Below are 18102 nucleotides of genomic sequence, written 5' to 3'. Positions count from 1 at the left end.
TCTCAGAGCTGACCTCACCGCTGTCTGGGCCTCATGTGACTGGCTGACCCCTCCCTGCCCCTTCCCCTGGCTCTGGGACCCAGCCTTGCCCGGCATCCTGACCAGCTCTCCAGTCTCCCTTCTGTGTCCCTGAAGCTCTTCCTGCTGCCTGAGGCCCAGGGGTCTCCAGGGCTACCTCCGGACCCCGCTCCCCCTTTGCAATCTCACCCGCACCCCATCCCCTCTGTGCACCTCCCTACAGCCCTGCACCTCCAGCCCTGACCTCTCCTCCCACAAACGTCCGCCCTGATCCACCTGTCCCAGACAGAAGGCCTGCCACCCCCCTGAGTCCTCCAACACCCACCCTTTCCCAGAGCGTCCCAGGGTGACCCCGTGCCCTGTCCGCCTCGTGGGTGTGCGGTGTGTGGGCCCCCGGCCCTCCCCAGCCCCACAGCCATCGACCGCTCTCCGTTCCTGCCCTCACCCTGCGCGGCTGCCGGTGGACGACAATCCTCACCCGCGCCCTCTCTTCAGTCTCCCGCTGGCGCCAGCACCCCGGTTCAAGCTGTAGGAAGGGGAACCCGCCCTCCAGACCTCGGCAGAGGCTACTCCCTTGGCGTCCTCACCCCTCCTCTGTCCAGCACTGTCCACTCTTTCAGACCTCAGCTCAACCGCCCTGAGCTTGGGGCATTCCCCCAACGCCCTTCCAGGGACGGGCCTTCTCCACCAAGGGCCAGGCTCCCCGCTTCCCCTGTGCGGCGGGGCGCACAGATGCTCGGTGAGGTGTCGTGTCCTCCCCCACGCGGGCGGCCTGCCCTCCCGCAGGCCCAGATCAGCCCCGCCGGGGCACACAACTATTTGCAGGGTACGTGAGTGAGCACGCTGAGGAACAGGGCGGCTTTCTGCGGGGCTGGGAGGGGCTCAGGCGACGACCAGGGCCGGAAGCTGAGGCATCTTGGACCAGCGACACCCAACCGGGACCCCCAGAATCCAGCGCGGACCGGGGGCAGCTGCGGTCTGCAGCCGGGCCAGGTGCGCAGGCAGCGGCGGGGGCGGGGGCAGGGCTGCGGACCCGCCTGCGAGGGTGCAGCCCCCGCTCCGCCCGGCTCCCCCGACCGGCCCGGGCCGGGCCCCTCCCCAGGCCCCTCCCCAGGCCCTCTCCGCGGGGCTGGTGGGCGCCGGCGCGGTGCGCCTCGCGACAAGTCTGGTCCCGCCGCCGACCCGTAGTCTGCGTCCATCCCCGTCGCTAGGCAACCTCGAGGCCCCGGCACAGAGAAAACGAACAGACCTCGGGCAGTGGGCACCTCGGACGCCGGCGCCATGGACCTGGTCATAACGCAGGAGCTGGCCCGCGCCGAGAGCCAGCAGGGTGGGCGGGGGAGGTCGAGACCCCCTGACCCCGACCCCCGGGAGGACTCCGGGACCTGCTGGATCCCAGCCCCTGGGGACACCCCGGGACCGAGGGATCCCCTGCCCCCGGGGAGGCCCTGGGACTCGCTGAATCCCAGCCCCTGGGGAGACTCCAGGGCCTACCAGGACCCCCTCCCCACCTTGATGACCCCCGCCCTACTGATCCAGTGACCCCTTGAAGCCAGCACTTCGAGGATGTGTCTGACCTGGGCAAACTGAGGCGCCCTTTTAAAGGAAAGCTTTCGTTTTTCCTAACTGTTCCTCAGAATCACTCACCTCGCGCGGCTCCCGAAGCCTGAGCCGCAGGGCTGCCGCGGGGTTCTCGGGGCTGGGCTCGGGGCCCCTTGCCCCTGGGCTCCTCCCGGGAGAGGAGCGCACCAGCGGGGCCCAGCCTGCCCCGAGTCCAGCCCCGGGGCCTCCTGACCGTCCCCACTGCTGCTCTGCGGGGCGGTGGCTGCTTGATGACCGCCTCTTCCTCACTCCTGTCCTGGTAGACGCTGACTCTCTGAGGAGGGCTTACCAGTTGATTAAGTCCGCCAACCTGGGCAAGTCCGAGTTCGACCCCACAGAGAGCTTCAGCCCCGACCTGTTTGTTGTATGTGCGGAGCAGGCCCTGAAGGTGATCAGTCCCAGGGCTCCTAGGGCGGCAGCTTCAGGGGACCCCGATCTCCTAGTTTACACTGGGATTGGGAAGCGGGGTGGGGGGCCCCTGGTGGGTGGTCCAAGGGCTGCTCCATCTCCCAGCCTCTCCCGGGGCTCTGTTCTCACGCAGATGGGGCAGCGGGAGGTGAGTGAAGACTGCATCCAGATGTACTTCAAGGTGAAGGGGCCAGTCACCCAGTTTCTGGGCCGGGCGCACCTGTGCAGGGCCCAGCTGTGTGCCCCCAAGTCCACGGAAAACATGGTGAGAGGCGGTCCTGAGCCCGGCGTGCTGGGTCCTCCTGATTCTCTTCCTTCTAAGTGATGAAGCCTTGGAGTACACGACCTTGAGTCTGCTGGCACCATAGCTCGTTTGCTGTCCTGAGCTGAATACTTTATTGCTGGCGCTGCTGTATTTCCCCTGAGTTCCTTGGATTCTCCTCAGAGTTCCACGTCTCGCCCCGCAGCAGTTCCCCCACCTCCAGGGTGGTTTTGTCGGGAGTTGGGTGACCGGGTTCATCGTCAGTAAAGTGCGATGCTGCATTTCCATCTGTGCTTTTCCCTAAGCCCTGGGGTCTGGCTTGTGTCCTTTTGACCTCTGACCTTTGCGTCCTGGTGCATGGTCATGCCTGCTCACAGAGGGGGTGTGGCGGGAGCAGGGGGTGGGCTTTCCGGGAGGGGGTGGGCCGTTCAACCTAACTGCATTCTTTATGTGGTTTTAGGAGGAATTTGAAAATTGTGTGACTCAGTATATGAAGGCAATCAACTTTGCAAAAGGAGAACCAAGGTGGGCACGATGGATCGGCCATTTCTAATTGGAAGGTTTGAGCCAGAATCTGCCAGGTGGCTCTGTCTGTGTAGGTGACGGGGTTCTGTCTTCTTTTGTTCGTGCTTTACTGCAGCTCTGGCCGTGCGCTCACGTCTCCTAACGCTGGAGCTGGGCCACGTGCACCCACGTCTGCCCTGGCTGCATCCTCTTTCCTGTGCCAAGTCTGTGACCTGCAGACGACCTTTGTCTGCTGTCCCTGTGGGAGCCTCACCCTTGGCCAGTCCCTAGGAGTCTCCTTTTCGGTCCTCTCTGGGGGACTGGTACTGGGCCCCCTCCCTGCCCTCCCCCGACAGTCCTGTACTCTCCCTGGCCCAGAGCCTTGCATCTGGAGGGGTGATTCTCCTGAAACTCCGGCACAGTTAATCCGTCATCAAAAAGAAGTATTACTGAAATTGTTAAATGTGCATACAAACTGGTGTTGACACAACGCATGTGAGGAGGACTCACTCAGCCCTAGGAGTCGTGTGTCAGCCCTGGGATTATTTGTCCCTCCTCCCTGCGTCTCACGGCCTCCTCCGTGCTGGGGGTACAGGGCCCAGCCCCACAGACCCTTCCTCGGCAGGATGTCTGGGGGGGCGAGGCCTGACCCCGAGCTGAAGCTCTGAGGACAGTGGGTGTTTCAGGGTGACTGTGCCCTGGAGCCCCGGAGCCCGAGGGGTGGGTGCCCTCGGGAAGGGGTCTGGTCAGTGCTGTGCCCCTCGGTCACGGCAGGGTCTGAGCTGGAGCGGGGAGCACAGCTGCTCCGGGCGGGGCTGCTGCTCTGCTGAGCACGAGCCGGTTCCCTCAGGCAGGCCTGGGCGGCTCTGGGGGCCTCATCGTCCCCTCCTGGCCCCGCAGGTACTACTTCCTGGTGTACAACGCATCGGTCCTCTACTGGCAGATGGTGAGGCCGTTTCTCAAGCCTGGCTACCGCCACCACCTGGTCCCCAGCCTGGCCCAGATGGTGAGCGCGCTCAGCCAGACGGAGGAGGAGGACAAGGAGTGGCAGGCAGAGCTGATGCTGTGAGTCCCCCGCCCCCGCCGGCCCCTCTGCTCTCTGGGCTGAATTGGGAACCAGGTTTGGGGCGTCTTGTGTGCAGAAGTTTCTGAACTCTGCGATAGGCACCACGGTGCCCCGAGCAGACAGGCGTTACCACAGGAAGCGCGCTTCTACTCAAAACCCAAAAACTGAAGAAACTGTGAAAGTAGACATTCCAGCAACAGACAGCCCAGCCGGGATGCGCGCCCCGCCTCGGGAGGCTTGCCCCCAGCATGCCAGCCCCGGGACAGATGGCCCTGCGGGGCCACAGCGAGCCGTGTCAGCAGCTGGTCCTGGCCGGGCGGGTGGGCTGAAAGGCCTTGGTGACGCTCTCCTGTATCTGGGGGGCGCTGTGTGCAGCCAGCGACTGCACAGGTGCCGAGAGGGCCCAGAGGGCCGGCCCTGAAGTTGGAACCCAGAGTCTGCAGGTGTTTCTCACCTCTTATGGCAGTTTGGGGAAGCTTTAACAGAAAATTAGTAAAGCCATGTCTTTTCTCTGAAGGCTGTTGTTTGAGGTGCTCGGAATCACAGCTAGACAGGCCCCGGCCCCTTTGTGAGTGGGGGCCAGCACTCTAGGTCTGGGCCGGTCAGGTGAGCCCCAGACCATGCATGGGGTGAGGAGCTGTCCAATTTCTGTGTCTTTCTGAAGTTTGTAAAACATAAAGTTGATAAAAATATGATAACCCAGGTTATGCTAGTGGTAAAGAACCCGTCTGCCAGTGCAGGAGACTTAAGAGACATGGGTTCGATTCCTGGGTCAGGAAGCTTCCCTGGAGGAGGGCATGGCAACCCACTCCAGTGTTCTTGCCTGGAGAATCCCCTGGACAGAGGAGGCTGGCGGGGTTTAGTCCATGGAGTCTCAAAGAGTTGGACACGACTGAAGTGACTTAGCCCGCACGTATGCAGTCTGGTTATTAGACCTCCGAGGCAGAACCCGTGGCTGTCCAGGCCTGACTCGCACTGTTCTTGTCTCACCCAGGGAGCTCCTGCAGTGCTACCTGCAGGCCGGGGAAAGCGAGGAGGCCGCCAAGCTCTGCGCCACTGCAGCGCCGTTCATCAAGGCTCACGTGCCGCAGAAATACCGGCAGATGTTTGCCCTGATGGTGAGTCGGGATATTCACATACACAGAAAGAAGTCATTTTGTCTGAAAACAGCCAAGACCGTCCGTTGGGATATAGAAACACACACAGGCGCACAGGCGTAGACAGGACAAGCACATCCTTTCCTTTCCTCGTGACTGAACGTTTCCTTTTTAACCACACTGAGTTTTTTTTTTTTAATTAGCAGAAACTTCATAAAATAATTACTGAGACAGGGTACGTAAAGAGTGTTCATCACCTATTCATTTTATGTATAAAATTCAACTGAAATTATATGTGCAAAACTAAGCATAAAGCATATGAAATGAGAAAATACTTGTCAGTTACAAATACCATTTTTAAAGGAGCGATATTTTCAAAATAATAGCTAAGCACAATATCTGGCCTCTTCATAACTGTTTAAATCTTGATATTCTGTTCCATCTTATAACAGGTCCGACATGAGCTAATGGATGAGCTTCAGTTAAAGGAAGAAAGGAGAAGTTCTACCAGCCTGTCTGTCACTTTCCACATTAATATGCTGAAAGCGTAGGTGTTCTGGGGTGGGGACAGATGCTCAGGAGGCTCCGTGCCCCAGGCCGGGGTGTGTGTGCAGTGGCGGCCAGGCTGGAGGGCAGGCCCGACCTTGCCTCCATCTGCTGAGAGGCTCCGGAGAGGCGGCCAGAGTGGGTGTGCTCCTCAGGCAGTGAGGTGGGCGGCTTTTAGGAAGCGGGGACAGCAGTCACGTCAGGTGCCTCTGACAGCCCTGCCGGAGGACGCCTGAGACTTTCCATGAGGCTGACAGAATGATGGGCATCTGTGCGTGAAACCCCGATGGGACGGGAGAGAGTGCAAGGGAGGGACTGTGCCTGGCAGAGGCCCGCTGCTGGGACACGCAGGAAATGGGGCGGTGGAGACTCGGTGTGTGAGTGAGGAGATCCGAGAGTGTGAGTGGGGAGGTCCCAGTGTGTGTGAGTGGGGAGGTCCCGGGTTGTGTGAGTGGGGAGGTCCCAGCGTGTGAGTGGGGACGTCTGGGTGTGTGTGAGTGGGGAGGTCCGGGTGTGTGAGTGGGGAGGTCCGGGTGTGTGAGTGGGGACGTCCGGGTGTGTGTGAGTGGGGAGGTCCGGGTGTGTGAGTGGGGACGTCTGGGTGTGTGTGAGTGGTGAGGTCCGGGTGTGTCAGTGGGGAGGTCCCGGTGTGTGAGTGGGGAGGTCTGGGTGCATGTGAGTGGGGAGGTCCGGGTGTGTGAGTGGGGAGGTCCCGGTGTGCGAGTGAGTGGGGAGGTCCCTGTGTGCGTGTGAGTGGGGAGGTCCCGGTGTGCGTGTGAGTGGGGAGGTCCCAGTGTGCGTGTGAGTGGGGAGGTCCGGGTGCATGTGAGTGGGGAGGTCCCGGTGTGTGTGAGTGGGGAGGTCCCAGTGTGTGAGTGAGTGGGGAGGTCCTGGTGCATGTGAGTGAGTGGGGAGGTCCGGGTCCGTGTGAGTGGGGAGGTCCCGGTGTGTGAGTGGGCAGGACAGCTGTCCAGAGGGAGGCAGCAGCTGGTCTGGGTTGGACCCAGCCGATGGGAAGGACCCCGCCTCCCGGGTGGGCTGTTGGTGTGGGGCTGGATCTGGGTGGGTGGCTTGTGCACGCTTCCTCAGGGCCCGTTCTTAGTGACAGAGGAAGACAGAGGCTGGACTGGGGGTGCGGGTAGAGGAGCTGTGAGAGGTCGCCAGCAGGCTGGCGGAGAGAAAGCAGGGGGTGTTACCTAGGCCTTCTGTTCGTGGAGGACACAAGTTCATAGACTAAATTAGTTTTAGAATAATTTATTTTAAAGAAATATGACAGGATCTTTTTGTTACTTAATATTTGATTAAATTCATCTACATTCTAGAAAACTGGATCAAAATGATTTACCTGAAGATGTCAACAAAATTCTGAAGGACACCTACAGACGTTTAAGTCAGTACAACCACCAGCGCTTTCCTTCAGTCAGAGAGGAAAAGTAAGTGCGTCCTTCCGGTTTCCCATGTGTGTCCAGCATTTGGCAGCTCCAGGAAAACATGAAAGAAAAGCGAAAATAAACCGTAACCGTGACCCCCGGGCAGGCCTCCGCCGTGTGGAGGCTCTGGGCTGCCTCTCTCTGGTCCTTCTGTCCTGAAGTTTGCACTGATTGTGCATGTGTTTGCACAATCTCGTATTGTGCTTTCAAAAGTCCAACTGACTTCCAATCACAAGTGCTTTTCCAGTTATCACACCATCGCACACCTTCTGAAGAGTCGTCCCGCTGGCGGAAGAACAACCCCCCGCCCCTGCCCGGGGTTTCTGTCATCAGTTCTCTGCTCCAGTGCTGGGGGGCTGCTCAGAGCTCTGTCCCGGGCGGAGTTCCCGGAGCTGCTGGCTGAGCGGAAGGCTGAAAGAGAGGTCTGGATGCACCCAGGCTCGAGCTCTAACTCAGAGCAGGTCCAGCTGGGCCCTGGACACGGCCTCCCTGAGGTTTCGGGGGGTGGGAGCTCTGGGGACAGAGCGGACCCAGCGACCAGGATGCCTGCCCCTCCAGGCAGGCCTGCTGCTGCTGACCGAGTGGAACGGCTATTCACGTATCTGCAAACACTTTTTTCCTTCTGTTAATTTTCCAATCATTTTCTCTCCCCAGCTTTTATAGAGTAGTTTGTAAATGCTTTTACTGTAGACTCACAGGATTTGAGCACTCCTGCTCCAGTGCGTTTATCAGCTGTTTCACTTTGTTTTACCTTTTAGGTCTTTTAAGATAACTTTTGATGTCCAGATGGATTTAATTTAAGATAAGAATTGTTTGAGCTGATGTTCACCCCCCACCAGTGCTGGGCCAGACACGTTTAAGGCCCTCAGGGAGTCCCCGAGGTCCCAGCCCAGCAGCCAGCTCGGTGGGCACTGACCCGGGTCCCCCGACCCGGTCCTGACCCTCTGCACCTGCCCGGGACTCTGTGCCCGCCCACCCGCCCCCATGCGTCTGTGGCACCCCTGGTGCCAGTTTCTGTGTTGTGGCCGAGAGGACGCAGCGTCTTCTGCTGCGGTTCCAGTGTGTTCAGCTCTGTCACTGCTCCCGAACTTGGAAGGCGCGTGTTCCCTGCTGGCCCAGGTCCCGGGCTCAGCCACTCGCAGCGGCCGTCTGTGGGGTCAGGCCCTCCCTCAGCCCCAGGCGTCATCGAGGGGCCCTCGCTCTGACCCCTCCCCACCTGGGCATCAGTGTCTGGAACTCTGGGTGGGAAAAAAAAGGTCTATGAGTTTAAAGCCAAAAAAGGCCTGAAAACCAGTCATGGGTACCTTGGCGGGTTCTCTTCTTAGCTGAGTGTGGCGGGGCTTGGGAAGGCCAGAGGGGCTTGGGTCGAGGCCCTGCCAGGGCCCTTGGTGGTCCAGACTGGGTGGGGCTGGGCAGAGGGCCCGCCTGTCCATGCAGGGAAGGGAGGTGCCTTCTCCTGCAAAGGACGAGGGGAGGGGAGGGAGATACAGGATAATATCCTCTGAGCTCAGAAGGGTCTTTGAGACTGAAAGCAAAGACCTAGCTCCATGACACGCAGTTAGGAGCTCACTGTGGGGGCTGCACACAGAGGAAGGCCTGTGATGATGACCCAGAGGTGTCCGCAGAGCTCAGAGCTGCCAGAGAGGCACGGGGACTCGGGGGCCAGAGCTACAGTGGCACCTGCCTGCCAGCGGGAGCTGAGGGTTTTCCTCCCCCAGGCCCCCGCGACCACTCAGCTTCTGCATCAGCAAAGGGCGTTCTTACCCTTGCATGTCAGGTGAAGGCGAGGGGTAGTGTTGATGGGCTCCTCTGGCGTGGTCCCGCCCCTCGGGAGTGGGTGGACGCTGGGTCACCATCACTGGAAGAGGGCGGGGCGTGGGCCTGCCCACCTGGGAGGAGCTGCCCAAGGGCAGAGAGTCCTGGCCACCGTCAGGCACCGGTGCTGCCTCAGGAAGAGCAGGGGCGCCAGCTTGTCCCCAGGGGATGCTGCCGTGTCTGGGGACACCGCGCACCAACCACCCCGTGCAGGACAGGTCCCCACCCAGCAGAGAACCACCGCGTCCAGACGTGAGGGGGTTAGGCTGGGAAGCCTGGCCTGTCTCCCCCACCCAGAACACTGCCCTGATTCCGGTAGCTCTTTGTTAAGCCTTAAATTCAGGGGGCTCATTCCCCGGCTTTGTTCTTTTTTGGAGTTGCTTGTGGTCCTCCAGGTTCTTTGCATCTCTGTCCACACGTTAGCACCAGCCTGTTGGTTTCTGCAGAGACCTGACTGGCCAGTACGACCGCTCTGGTCGCCTGGTCAAGGCGTAGGAGGCGTCCGCCTCGAGGACATGTGCTCCCTTGCTGCTCCCCTGCCCCGGGGCTCACAGCTGCGCCTGCACCTGCCCGGAGACAGCGGAGGTCTCTCCAAATCCTGCCAGGGCCGAGGCGGCTGGGCTTGGGAACCCTCGCCATAGGATTCCTTTTGGCTCCCATTTTGTCGTGCCCCCAGAGCGATGGCTGAAGGCTTATTCCAGCCGCAGGCGGGTGTGTTGTTGGCTCCTGTTGACCTAATGCTGTTTCGTTTCTGTTTCCAGAATGATTTTGCTTTTTGAATTAGCCCATCTTTCTCTGATCTTGAAATGCTGGGAGATTGCCTCCGATTGCCTCTCAGACCTGAAGAAGATGGACAGCAAAGTAAGTAGTCACGGCCGGAAGCCCTGCTCCTGCTCACTGTGATCGAGACTTAAAGGACCAAAAGCAGGCACGGAGTTCAGAAGCCCCTCGCCAGGGGGCCCGAGCTGTTCGTTGTTGCTGAATTCCCTGCTAGTCTTTTTAAGTGCATTTCACGTGGTTGAAATGATGTGGGTTTTGCACCAGTAGGTCATTAGTGATGACTGGATCAGTGCGTTAAAGAGAACATAACCGTTGTGCACACGTGTGGACCCAGTACTGGAGCACCTGCCCACATCAAGCAAATACCAACGAACCTGAGAGCAGAAACAGACGCAACAGCAGTAGGGTCTGTAATAACCCGCTTCCAGCGTGGATAGATCACTCAGACAAGATCAATATGGGTATATTGCGATTGAGCAAAATGAGCCTAATCGACACCTCAGAAGGAGGAAAAGGCATGTTCTTCAGGACAGATCATGTTAGATCACAAAACAAGTCTTAACAAATTTAAGATGACGGAAATCATGTTAAGTATCTTTTTGGACTGAAATGGTGTGAAACTAGAAATCAGCAACAGGAGCTAAGCTAGAATTTCACAGAAATGTGGAAATCAAATAGCATACTCCTGAACAACCAATGGGTCAAAAAAGAAATCAAAAGGGAAAAAAGATTTTGAAACATAGGACAGTGGAAACACAACACACCAATACCTGTGGGCTACAGCAAGAGCAGTCCTCAGAGGGGCGCTGGCAGCCAAAACACCTGTGATAAGGAAAAAGGAAGATTTAACATAAACCACCATATTTATGCCTCAGTTCAGTTCAGTTCAATGGCTCAGTTGTGTCAGACCCTTTGTGACCCCATGGACTGCAGCACATCAGGCTTCCCCGTCCATCACGAACTCCTGGAGCTTGCTCAATATCATGTCTGTCGAGTTGGTGATGCCATCCAACCATCTCATCCTCTGTCATCCCCTTCTCCTCCTGCCTTCGATTTATGCCTCAAGAAACGGAAAAACAGACAAACAAAAAAATAAACAGAACAAAGCCCGAAGTCAGTGGAAGGAAGGAAATAATGAAGATCAGAGCAAAAACAAATGAAAGAGAGACCAGAAAACCAATAGAAAAGATCAGTGAAACTAACAGTTGGTTTTTTGAAAAAATAAACAAAACTGACAAACATTAGCTAGACGAAAAATAGAAGATCAAAATCAGAAACGAAAGAGGGGCCTTACAACTGATAACACAGAAATAAAGAGGGTCTTAAGAGACCAGTATGACTTACATGCCAGGAAGACGGGTAACCTATACGAAACTGATAAGTTCCTGGAAACATACAACCTACCAAGACTGACTTGTGGGGAAACAGAAAGTCTGAATAGACCAATGAGTGAGAAGGTTGTATTAGTGATCAAACAGTCTCCGAAGAAAGAAACACCCCATGACCCAACAACCCCACTTCTGGGCATGTGCCCAGAGAAAATGCAGCTTAAAAAGACACATGTGTCCCAGTGTTCACTGCAGCATGATTTACAATAGCCAGGACACAAAAGCAACCTGAATGTCAACAGAGAAATGGATAAAGAAGATGTGGGGTACATATATACAATGGAATATTCAGTTCAGTTCAGTCGCTCAGTCATGTCTGACTCTTTGTGACCCCATGAACCTCAGCATGCCAGGCCACCCTGTTCATCACCAACTCCTGGAGTCCACCAAATCCATGTCCATTGAGTCAGTGATGCCATCCAACCGTCTCATCCTCTGTCATACCCTTCTCCTCCTGCCTTCAATCTTCCCCAGCATCAGGGTCTTTTCAAATGAGTCAGCTCTTCGCATCAGGTAGACAAAGGATTGGAGTTTCAGCTTCAGCATCAGTCCTTCCAATGAATATTCAGGACTGATCTCCTTTAGGATGGACTGGTTGGATCTCCTTGCAGTCCAAGGGACTCTCAAGAGTCTTGTCCAACACTACAGTTCAAAAGCATCAATTCTTTGGTGCTCAGCTTTCTTGATAGTCCAACTCTCACAATGGAATATTACTCGGCCATAAAAAAGAATGAAATTGGGTCGTTTTTAGAGATATGGATGGACCAAGAGACAGTCATATGGAGTAAAATAAGTCAGAAAGAGAAAAATAAATATATTAGTGCATATATCGGAGAAGGCAATGGCACCCCACTCCAGTACTCTTGCCTGGAAACTCCCATGGACAGAGAAGCCTGGTAGACTGCAGTCCATGGGGTTGCTGAGTCAGACACGGGACACGACTGAGCGACTTTACTTTTGCTTTTCACTTTCCTGCATTGAAGGAAATGGCAACCCACTCCAGTGTTCTTGCCTGGAGAATCCCAGGGATGGGGGAGCCTGGTGGGCTGCCGTCTATGGGGTCGCACAGAGCCAGACATGACTGAAGCGACTTAGCAGCAGCAGCAGCAGTGCATATATGTGGAATCTGGGAAAATGGTATATTAAACTTATTTGGGAAACAGAAATAGAAGCATAGACATAGAGAACAAACATGTGGATCCCAAGGGGGACAGGTGGTGTGGGATGAATTGGGAGACTGCAATTGATGTACATACACGCTTGATATTATTGTAAAATAGGTAACGAATGAGAATCTGCGGTTCAGCACAGGGAACTCGGTGCTCTGTGAGGAAGTCCAACAGAGAGAAGATGCGTACACACAGCTGATTCACTTTGCTGTGCAGTAGAAACTAACCCGACAGTGTGAAGCAACTGTACCCCAATAAAAATCAAGAAAAAAAAAAGAAATACACACTCAGGATGAGATGACTTCACTGGTGAATTCTACCAAACATTTAAAGAAGAATTAATGCTGATCCTTCAAAAATTCTTCCAAAAAGTTGAAGAAAAAGGAATACTCCAACTCGGTTTACAAAGCAAGCATTACCTTGATACCAAACCAGACAAAGTAACTACAAGAAAATAAAATACAGGAAGGAAATACAGAAAAGAAAACAATCCAAAAAAACACAGATGCAAAAATCCTCAACAAAATGCCAGCAAACTGAATTCAGCCTCATATCGTGAAGATCAAACTCCATGATCAGTGGGATTTATCCTGAAGTCACAAGGTGGTTTAACATAGTCAGATCAATAAATGTGATCAGATCAGATCAGTCGCTCAGTCGTGTCCGACTCTTTGCAACCCCATGAATCGCAGCACACCAGGCCTCCCTGTCCATCACCAACTCCCGGAGTTCACTCAGACTCACGTCCATCGAGTCAGTGATGCCATCCAGCCATCTCATCCTCTGTCGTCCCCTTCTCCTCTTGCCCCCAATCCCTCCCAGCATCAGAGTCTTTTCCAATGAGTCAACTCTTCGCATGAGGTGGCCAAAGTACTGGAGTTTCAGCTTTAGCATCATTCCTTCCAAAGAAATCCCAGGGCTGATCTCCTTCAGAATGGACTGGTTGGATCTCCTTGCAGTCCAAGGGACTCTCAAGAGTCTTCTCCAACACCACAGTTCAAAAGCATCAATTCTTCAGTGCTCAGCCTTCTTCACAGTCCAACTCTCACATCCATACATGACCACAGGAAAAACCATAGCCTTGATTAGACGGACCTTTGTTGGCAAAGTAATGTCTCTGCTTTTGAATATGCTCTCTAGGTTGGTCATAACTTTCCTTCCAAGGAGTAAGCACCTTTTAATTTCATGGCTGCAGTCACCATCTGCAGTGATTTTGGAGCCCATAAAAATAAAGTCTGACACTGTTTCCACTGTTTCCCCATCTATTTCCCATGAAATGATGGGACCCGATGCCATGATCTTCGTTTTCTGAATGTTGAGCTTTAAGCCAACTTTTTCACTCTCCACTTTCACTTTCATCAAGAGGCTTTTGAGTTCCTCTTCACTTTCTGCCATAAGGGTGGTGTCATCTGCATATCTGAGGTTATTGATTTTCTCCTGGCAATCTTGATTCCAGCTTGTATTTCTTCCAGTCCAGCATTTCTCATGATGTACTCTGCATAGAAGTTAAATAAGCAGGGTGACAATATACAGCCTTGACGTACTCCTTTTCCTATTTGGAACCAGTCTGTTGTTCCATGTCCAGTTTTAACTGTTGCTGCCTGACCTGCATACAAATTTCTCAAGAGGTAGATCAGGTGGTCTGGTATTTCCATCTCTTTCAGAATTTTCCACAGTTTATTGTGATCCACACAGTCAAAGTCTTTGGCATAACATTAAAAGAATGAAGGGTAAATATACGATCATCTCAATAGATGCAAGAAAAGCATTTGAAAAAAAATTCAACATCCTGTTAGGTTAAAAACTTTCAGCAAAAAGTGTGGAAGGAAAATACCTCCACGTAATAAAGAGCACATGTGTCAAGCCCACAGCTAACATTATACTCAATGGTGAAAGGTTAAAAGCTGATCTTCTAAGGTCAAGAACAAGATGATGGTGCCTCCTCTCGCCACTTCTATTTGACACAGTACTAGAAGTTCTAGCCACAAAAATCAGACAAGAAAAAGAAATAAAAGGCATCCAAACCACAAAGGAGGAAATACGTCTGCCTCTGGTTACATGTGACATGACCTGTTTATACAGAGAAAACTCTGAAGACTCCATCAAATACTGTTAGGACTAATGAGCACATTCAGTAAAGCTGAAGGATTCAAAATCATCATCAAAAAATCAGTTGTGTTTCTGTACACTGAAAATGAAATATCTGAAAGAGAAAATTAAACAGTTTACAGTAGCATCAAAAACAATACAATACTTAATAAATTTAACCAAAGAGTTGAAAGACCTGTACACGGAAAACCAGGAGACAGTAATGAAATGAATGAATGAAGACGTGAAGAACGGAAGCATATCCCATGTTCCTGGAAGAGTGAACATTATTAAAATGTCTGTACTACCCCAAACTGACATCCACATCAGTTCCAGTGGCGTGTCTCACGGGAATAGAAAACAAAGGCGATCTGTATGGAATCACAGAAGAGCCAAAGCACTGTCGAGGAAGGACGAACCTGGAGGCACCATGAGCTGTAGTCAAAGCTACAGTGACCGCAACAGTGTGGCCCTGGTATGAAAATAGATGCACAGACCAATGGAGCAGAATCGCGAGCCCAGAAGTAAGGCTGCACACGATGTCAACTCACGTTTGACATGGGCACCAAAACGCCGTGGGGGAGTACAGCCTCTTCAATTAACGATGCTGGGAAAACGGAAATGGCCACACGGAGACGAATGAAACTGGACTCCTGCCTTACGCCTCTCACAAAAGTTAACTTGAAATGGATTACAGATTTTAAGACCTGAAACTGTAAAACTCCTTTAAGAACACATAGGTTTCGGAAAAAAACTATCGACTTTGGTCTGGGCAATGATTGTTTGAATACGACAATGAAAGCAAAAGTAAACAAGGAGGATTACGTCAATCTAAAAACTGTCTGCATAGAAAGAAAGCAATAACACAGCGAAAAGGCGACCTGTGACCTAGAAGAAAAATATCTGCAAAGCATATATCGGATAAGGATTTAATATCTATGTAGGAGCTCATACCTCAGTAGGAAATCACCTTATCACCATCATCACCATTCTCCAAAGGGAAACAATGGGCTAAGGGCCTAATAGACATTTTTCTAAAGAAAGTATTCAAGTGCTGCATGAAGAGGTGTTCAGCACCACTAATCATCAAGGAGGTAAAGTCAGAACCTCAGTGAGCATCACCCCACACCTGCTGGGGTGGCTGGTGTCCAGAAGACAAGAGACAGCACGTGTTGGTAAAGATGTGAAGAAAAGGAAACCCTGGTGCTCTGTTGGTGGAAATGGAAACTGGTTCAGCTTCTATGGAAAACAGTAAGAAAGTTCCTTAAACTTTTTTTAAAAAGCTGCCATGTGATCCAGCAATCCCACTCCTGTGTATCCAAAGGGACTGAAATCAGATCTTGAAGAGATGTCTGTACCCGTGTTCACTGCAGCAGCATTCACAAAAGCCAAGATGTGGGAGCTGCCTGAGTGTCTGTCTTTGGGTGAATGGATAAAGAAAATGTGTGTGTGTGTGTGTGTGTGATGCAGTATTATTTAGCCATGAGCGTTCAAGCAAACCGATGTGCGTGTAATCGGGGTCCCTGAAGGAGCAGAGATTAAGTGGGGAGCAGAAAAAATGTGAAGGAAAAATGGCTCAAAATTCTAAATTTGGTGGTCTGTGAACAGGGAGAGATTATGTACTGAGGAACAGAGAATGACAGCGAGGACTGCCCTGGTGGCCCAGGGGTTAATCCTTCCCACTTCCCACTCCCAAAGCAGGGGCAGGTCCGATGCCTGACTGGGAACTAGAGCCCGCACGCCACGGCTAAGAGTTCACACGCGGCGGCTCAGAGCGAAGTCAAACAAATAAAAATAAAACTTGTCAAAAGAATGCCAGCAGACTTTTTGTTGGAAACAGTATGAACTAAAAGACAGATCAACATCCAAATAATAAAATGAAAAAGGCGTAACTGTTGGGACGTCCCTGGCAGTTCAGAGATTACGGCTGCACTTGCAGTGCAGAGGGCGCAGATTCAGTCCTTGGCTGGGAACTAAGATCCCACATGCCTCATGGTGCGGCCAAAAAAAAAAAACACGTCAACCTAAAAAATTGCATTTGGAGAAAATATCTTTGAAAATCAGAAGCAAAGTAAATATTTATTAAAACATACAAAATCTGAAAGAGTCTGACTTTCACTGCAAGAAAGTTTCAAGAGCTTTTTCAAGCAGAAGGATGATGATAGCAGCAGAAATCTGGATCCGCACAAACAGTGAAGAGGGCCAGTAAGGGGGCCACGTGAGTCAGAGAGAGACTGAAGAATCCGTGAAGCGCTTTAAAAGGTACCTGCTGTTTAAAGCAGAGATGATAACACGGATCAGAAGACGCAGCATTATTATGATGTCAGTTCTCCCCAGATGGAGCAGCGGATTCAGTGTGATTCAATCAAAGTCTTGACAGGAGTCTTTCAGAAATTGACGAACTGAGCATAAAATTATTAGGGAAATGCAGGGGCCCTAGAATAACCCAGAGCAGCTCTGGAAAAGCGGAGCAGCGTCAGCAGGCATGCACGACCTCACGTGCAGGCCTGGTGGAGGGGCACCGGGGTTCAGAATGGGCGGCCTGGACGTGGAGATGCAGACAGACGGAGGGCCAGGACGGGGTCCAGAAAGAGACCCACACGCTCGGGGCCTCGGCCTGGACCAGGTGCAGAGCCTTCTGCTGGGGACAGAGCGTCTCGTCCAGAAAACAGCGCTGGACAGGGGAGCAACCACGTGCGGGAAAGTGAACACCGGCCGCCCTTCATCCCATGGACAGGATCAACTCAACACGCACCCTAAACCAAGAATGTGAGAGCTCAAATGAGAAAACTTCTGGGGAAAAACCAGAAGAAAAACAAGAGGAATCCCTGTGACCTGTTACCTCTCAACCGCTCACCCGGCAGGCGGCTCACCCAGAGGCCGACCAGCCCACACTGGCCAGGGAGGGGTGGGAAAGGGACCCCTTTGGAAACAGGTTAGCAGTTTTGTGAAAGTTACGTGTACCTGTCTGCCCAGCCACCCAGGAAACCCCAGGCCCATGCCGCCCCCCTCCTGCAGCATGGCACCCCGTCCTGACCCCAGCGGGGGTTAAGTGAAAGGAATTGTCCAGATTTCATAACAGAGCATTTGTCTGAAGTCGGTGTCGTTATTTAAAAGTTCTATGTCCAGTGAAATTAACTGAAAAATAAAAACAAAAAATTTTTTTCTAGCTTTCTCATTTAAATCTTTGCATCTTTTAGAAACATTTTAAGTTTTTCATATATATATATATATTCATATTACCTATTTTTTTTGTTGAATTTCTACCGAGTCCGTGAATTATATTTTGAAATGTTTTCTGACATTAGTGAATGTGATTGCTTTCATTAAAACTCTCTGCCTATACAACAACTACTGTGCCCACAGGACCCTGCGAGGCTGATGGAAGTCGAGTGCCTGGAGTATGAACTGGAAGCTGTAAGACTGGAAAATAAAATTAAAACCTACACTCGAGAGGCTGTGGAGGTAAGTTGTGGACCAGGAGCCGGGGCAGAAGCTGAGCCTTGTGCAGGTCCCTGGACCTTGTGTGTGGACCTGGTTTGGAGGAGGGGCCAGGTTGGAGGAGGGGCCCTGATGGGCACAAGCCAGCCTCCTGTGCCCCGGTCTCCCCTGTGAGCGTGGCCTCTCTGGGAGGAAGTCCAGGGGCCACGTGGCCCCGCCTGCCGAGGCCAGCTGACGCCCTCCCGCCTGGCTCCGGCCCCGCGACTGCAGGGCTCACCCTGTCTGGCGGGCCTGTGGGTTCATGCAGCCTGTTCCCGGGGCTCGGGCTGGGGGCTGGGATGAGACGGGCCTCCAGCCAGGCCCTCGTGTGGCCTGTGTGGAGCAGTCTGCCCCCAGCACACTGAGAACATGTGCCCTTGGTGAACACCGAGTCCCCGAGGGCTTTGGCCATCCTGACTCAGGTCCAGGCAAACAGGCGTGCCCCTGCC

The 18102-nt window shown here is 53.2% G+C and overlaps 1 protein-coding gene across 11 annotated transcripts in view; it reads left to right on the top strand.

Moving 5' to 3' along the window:
- Positions 1-1212: 1212 nt before the first annotated feature.
- Positions 1213-18102, top strand: part of CFAP46 (cilia and flagella associated protein 46) — a 95897-nt gene continuing 79007 nt past the window's right edge. For all 11 annotated transcript variants that reach the window (XR_011564359.1, XR_011564358.1, XM_070781157.1 and 8 more), the window contains exons 1-10: positions 1213-1348; positions 1884-2008; positions 2162-2293; positions 2751-2815; positions 3695-3859; positions 4855-4978; positions 5410-5504; positions 6826-6936; positions 9510-9609; positions 17540-17638. Coding sequence is in view for 9 of the 11 variants with exons in the window: in XM_070781157.1 (XP_070637258.1) it covers positions 1300-1348; positions 1884-2008; positions 2162-2293; positions 2751-2815; positions 3695-3859; positions 4855-4978; positions 5410-5504; positions 6826-6936; positions 9510-9609; positions 17540-17638 (1065 nt within the window). In the remaining 2 variants the exon portion in view is untranslated. The remainder of the gene's footprint in view (positions 1349-1883; positions 2009-2161; positions 2294-2750; positions 2816-3694; positions 3860-4854; positions 4979-5409; positions 5505-6825; positions 6937-9509; positions 9610-17539; positions 17639-18102) is intronic.

The sequence above is a fragment of the Bos indicus genome, chromosome 26 (assembly GCF_029378745.1).
Source record: "Bos indicus isolate NIAB-ARS_2022 breed Sahiwal x Tharparkar chromosome 26, NIAB-ARS_B.indTharparkar_mat_pri_1.0, whole genome shotgun sequence".
Lineage (NCBI taxonomy): Eukaryota > Metazoa > Chordata > Mammalia > Artiodactyla > Bovidae > Bos > Bos indicus.
The sequence above is the reverse complement of the archived record's forward strand: the minus strand, read 5'-3'. Positions and strand labels throughout refer to the sequence as shown.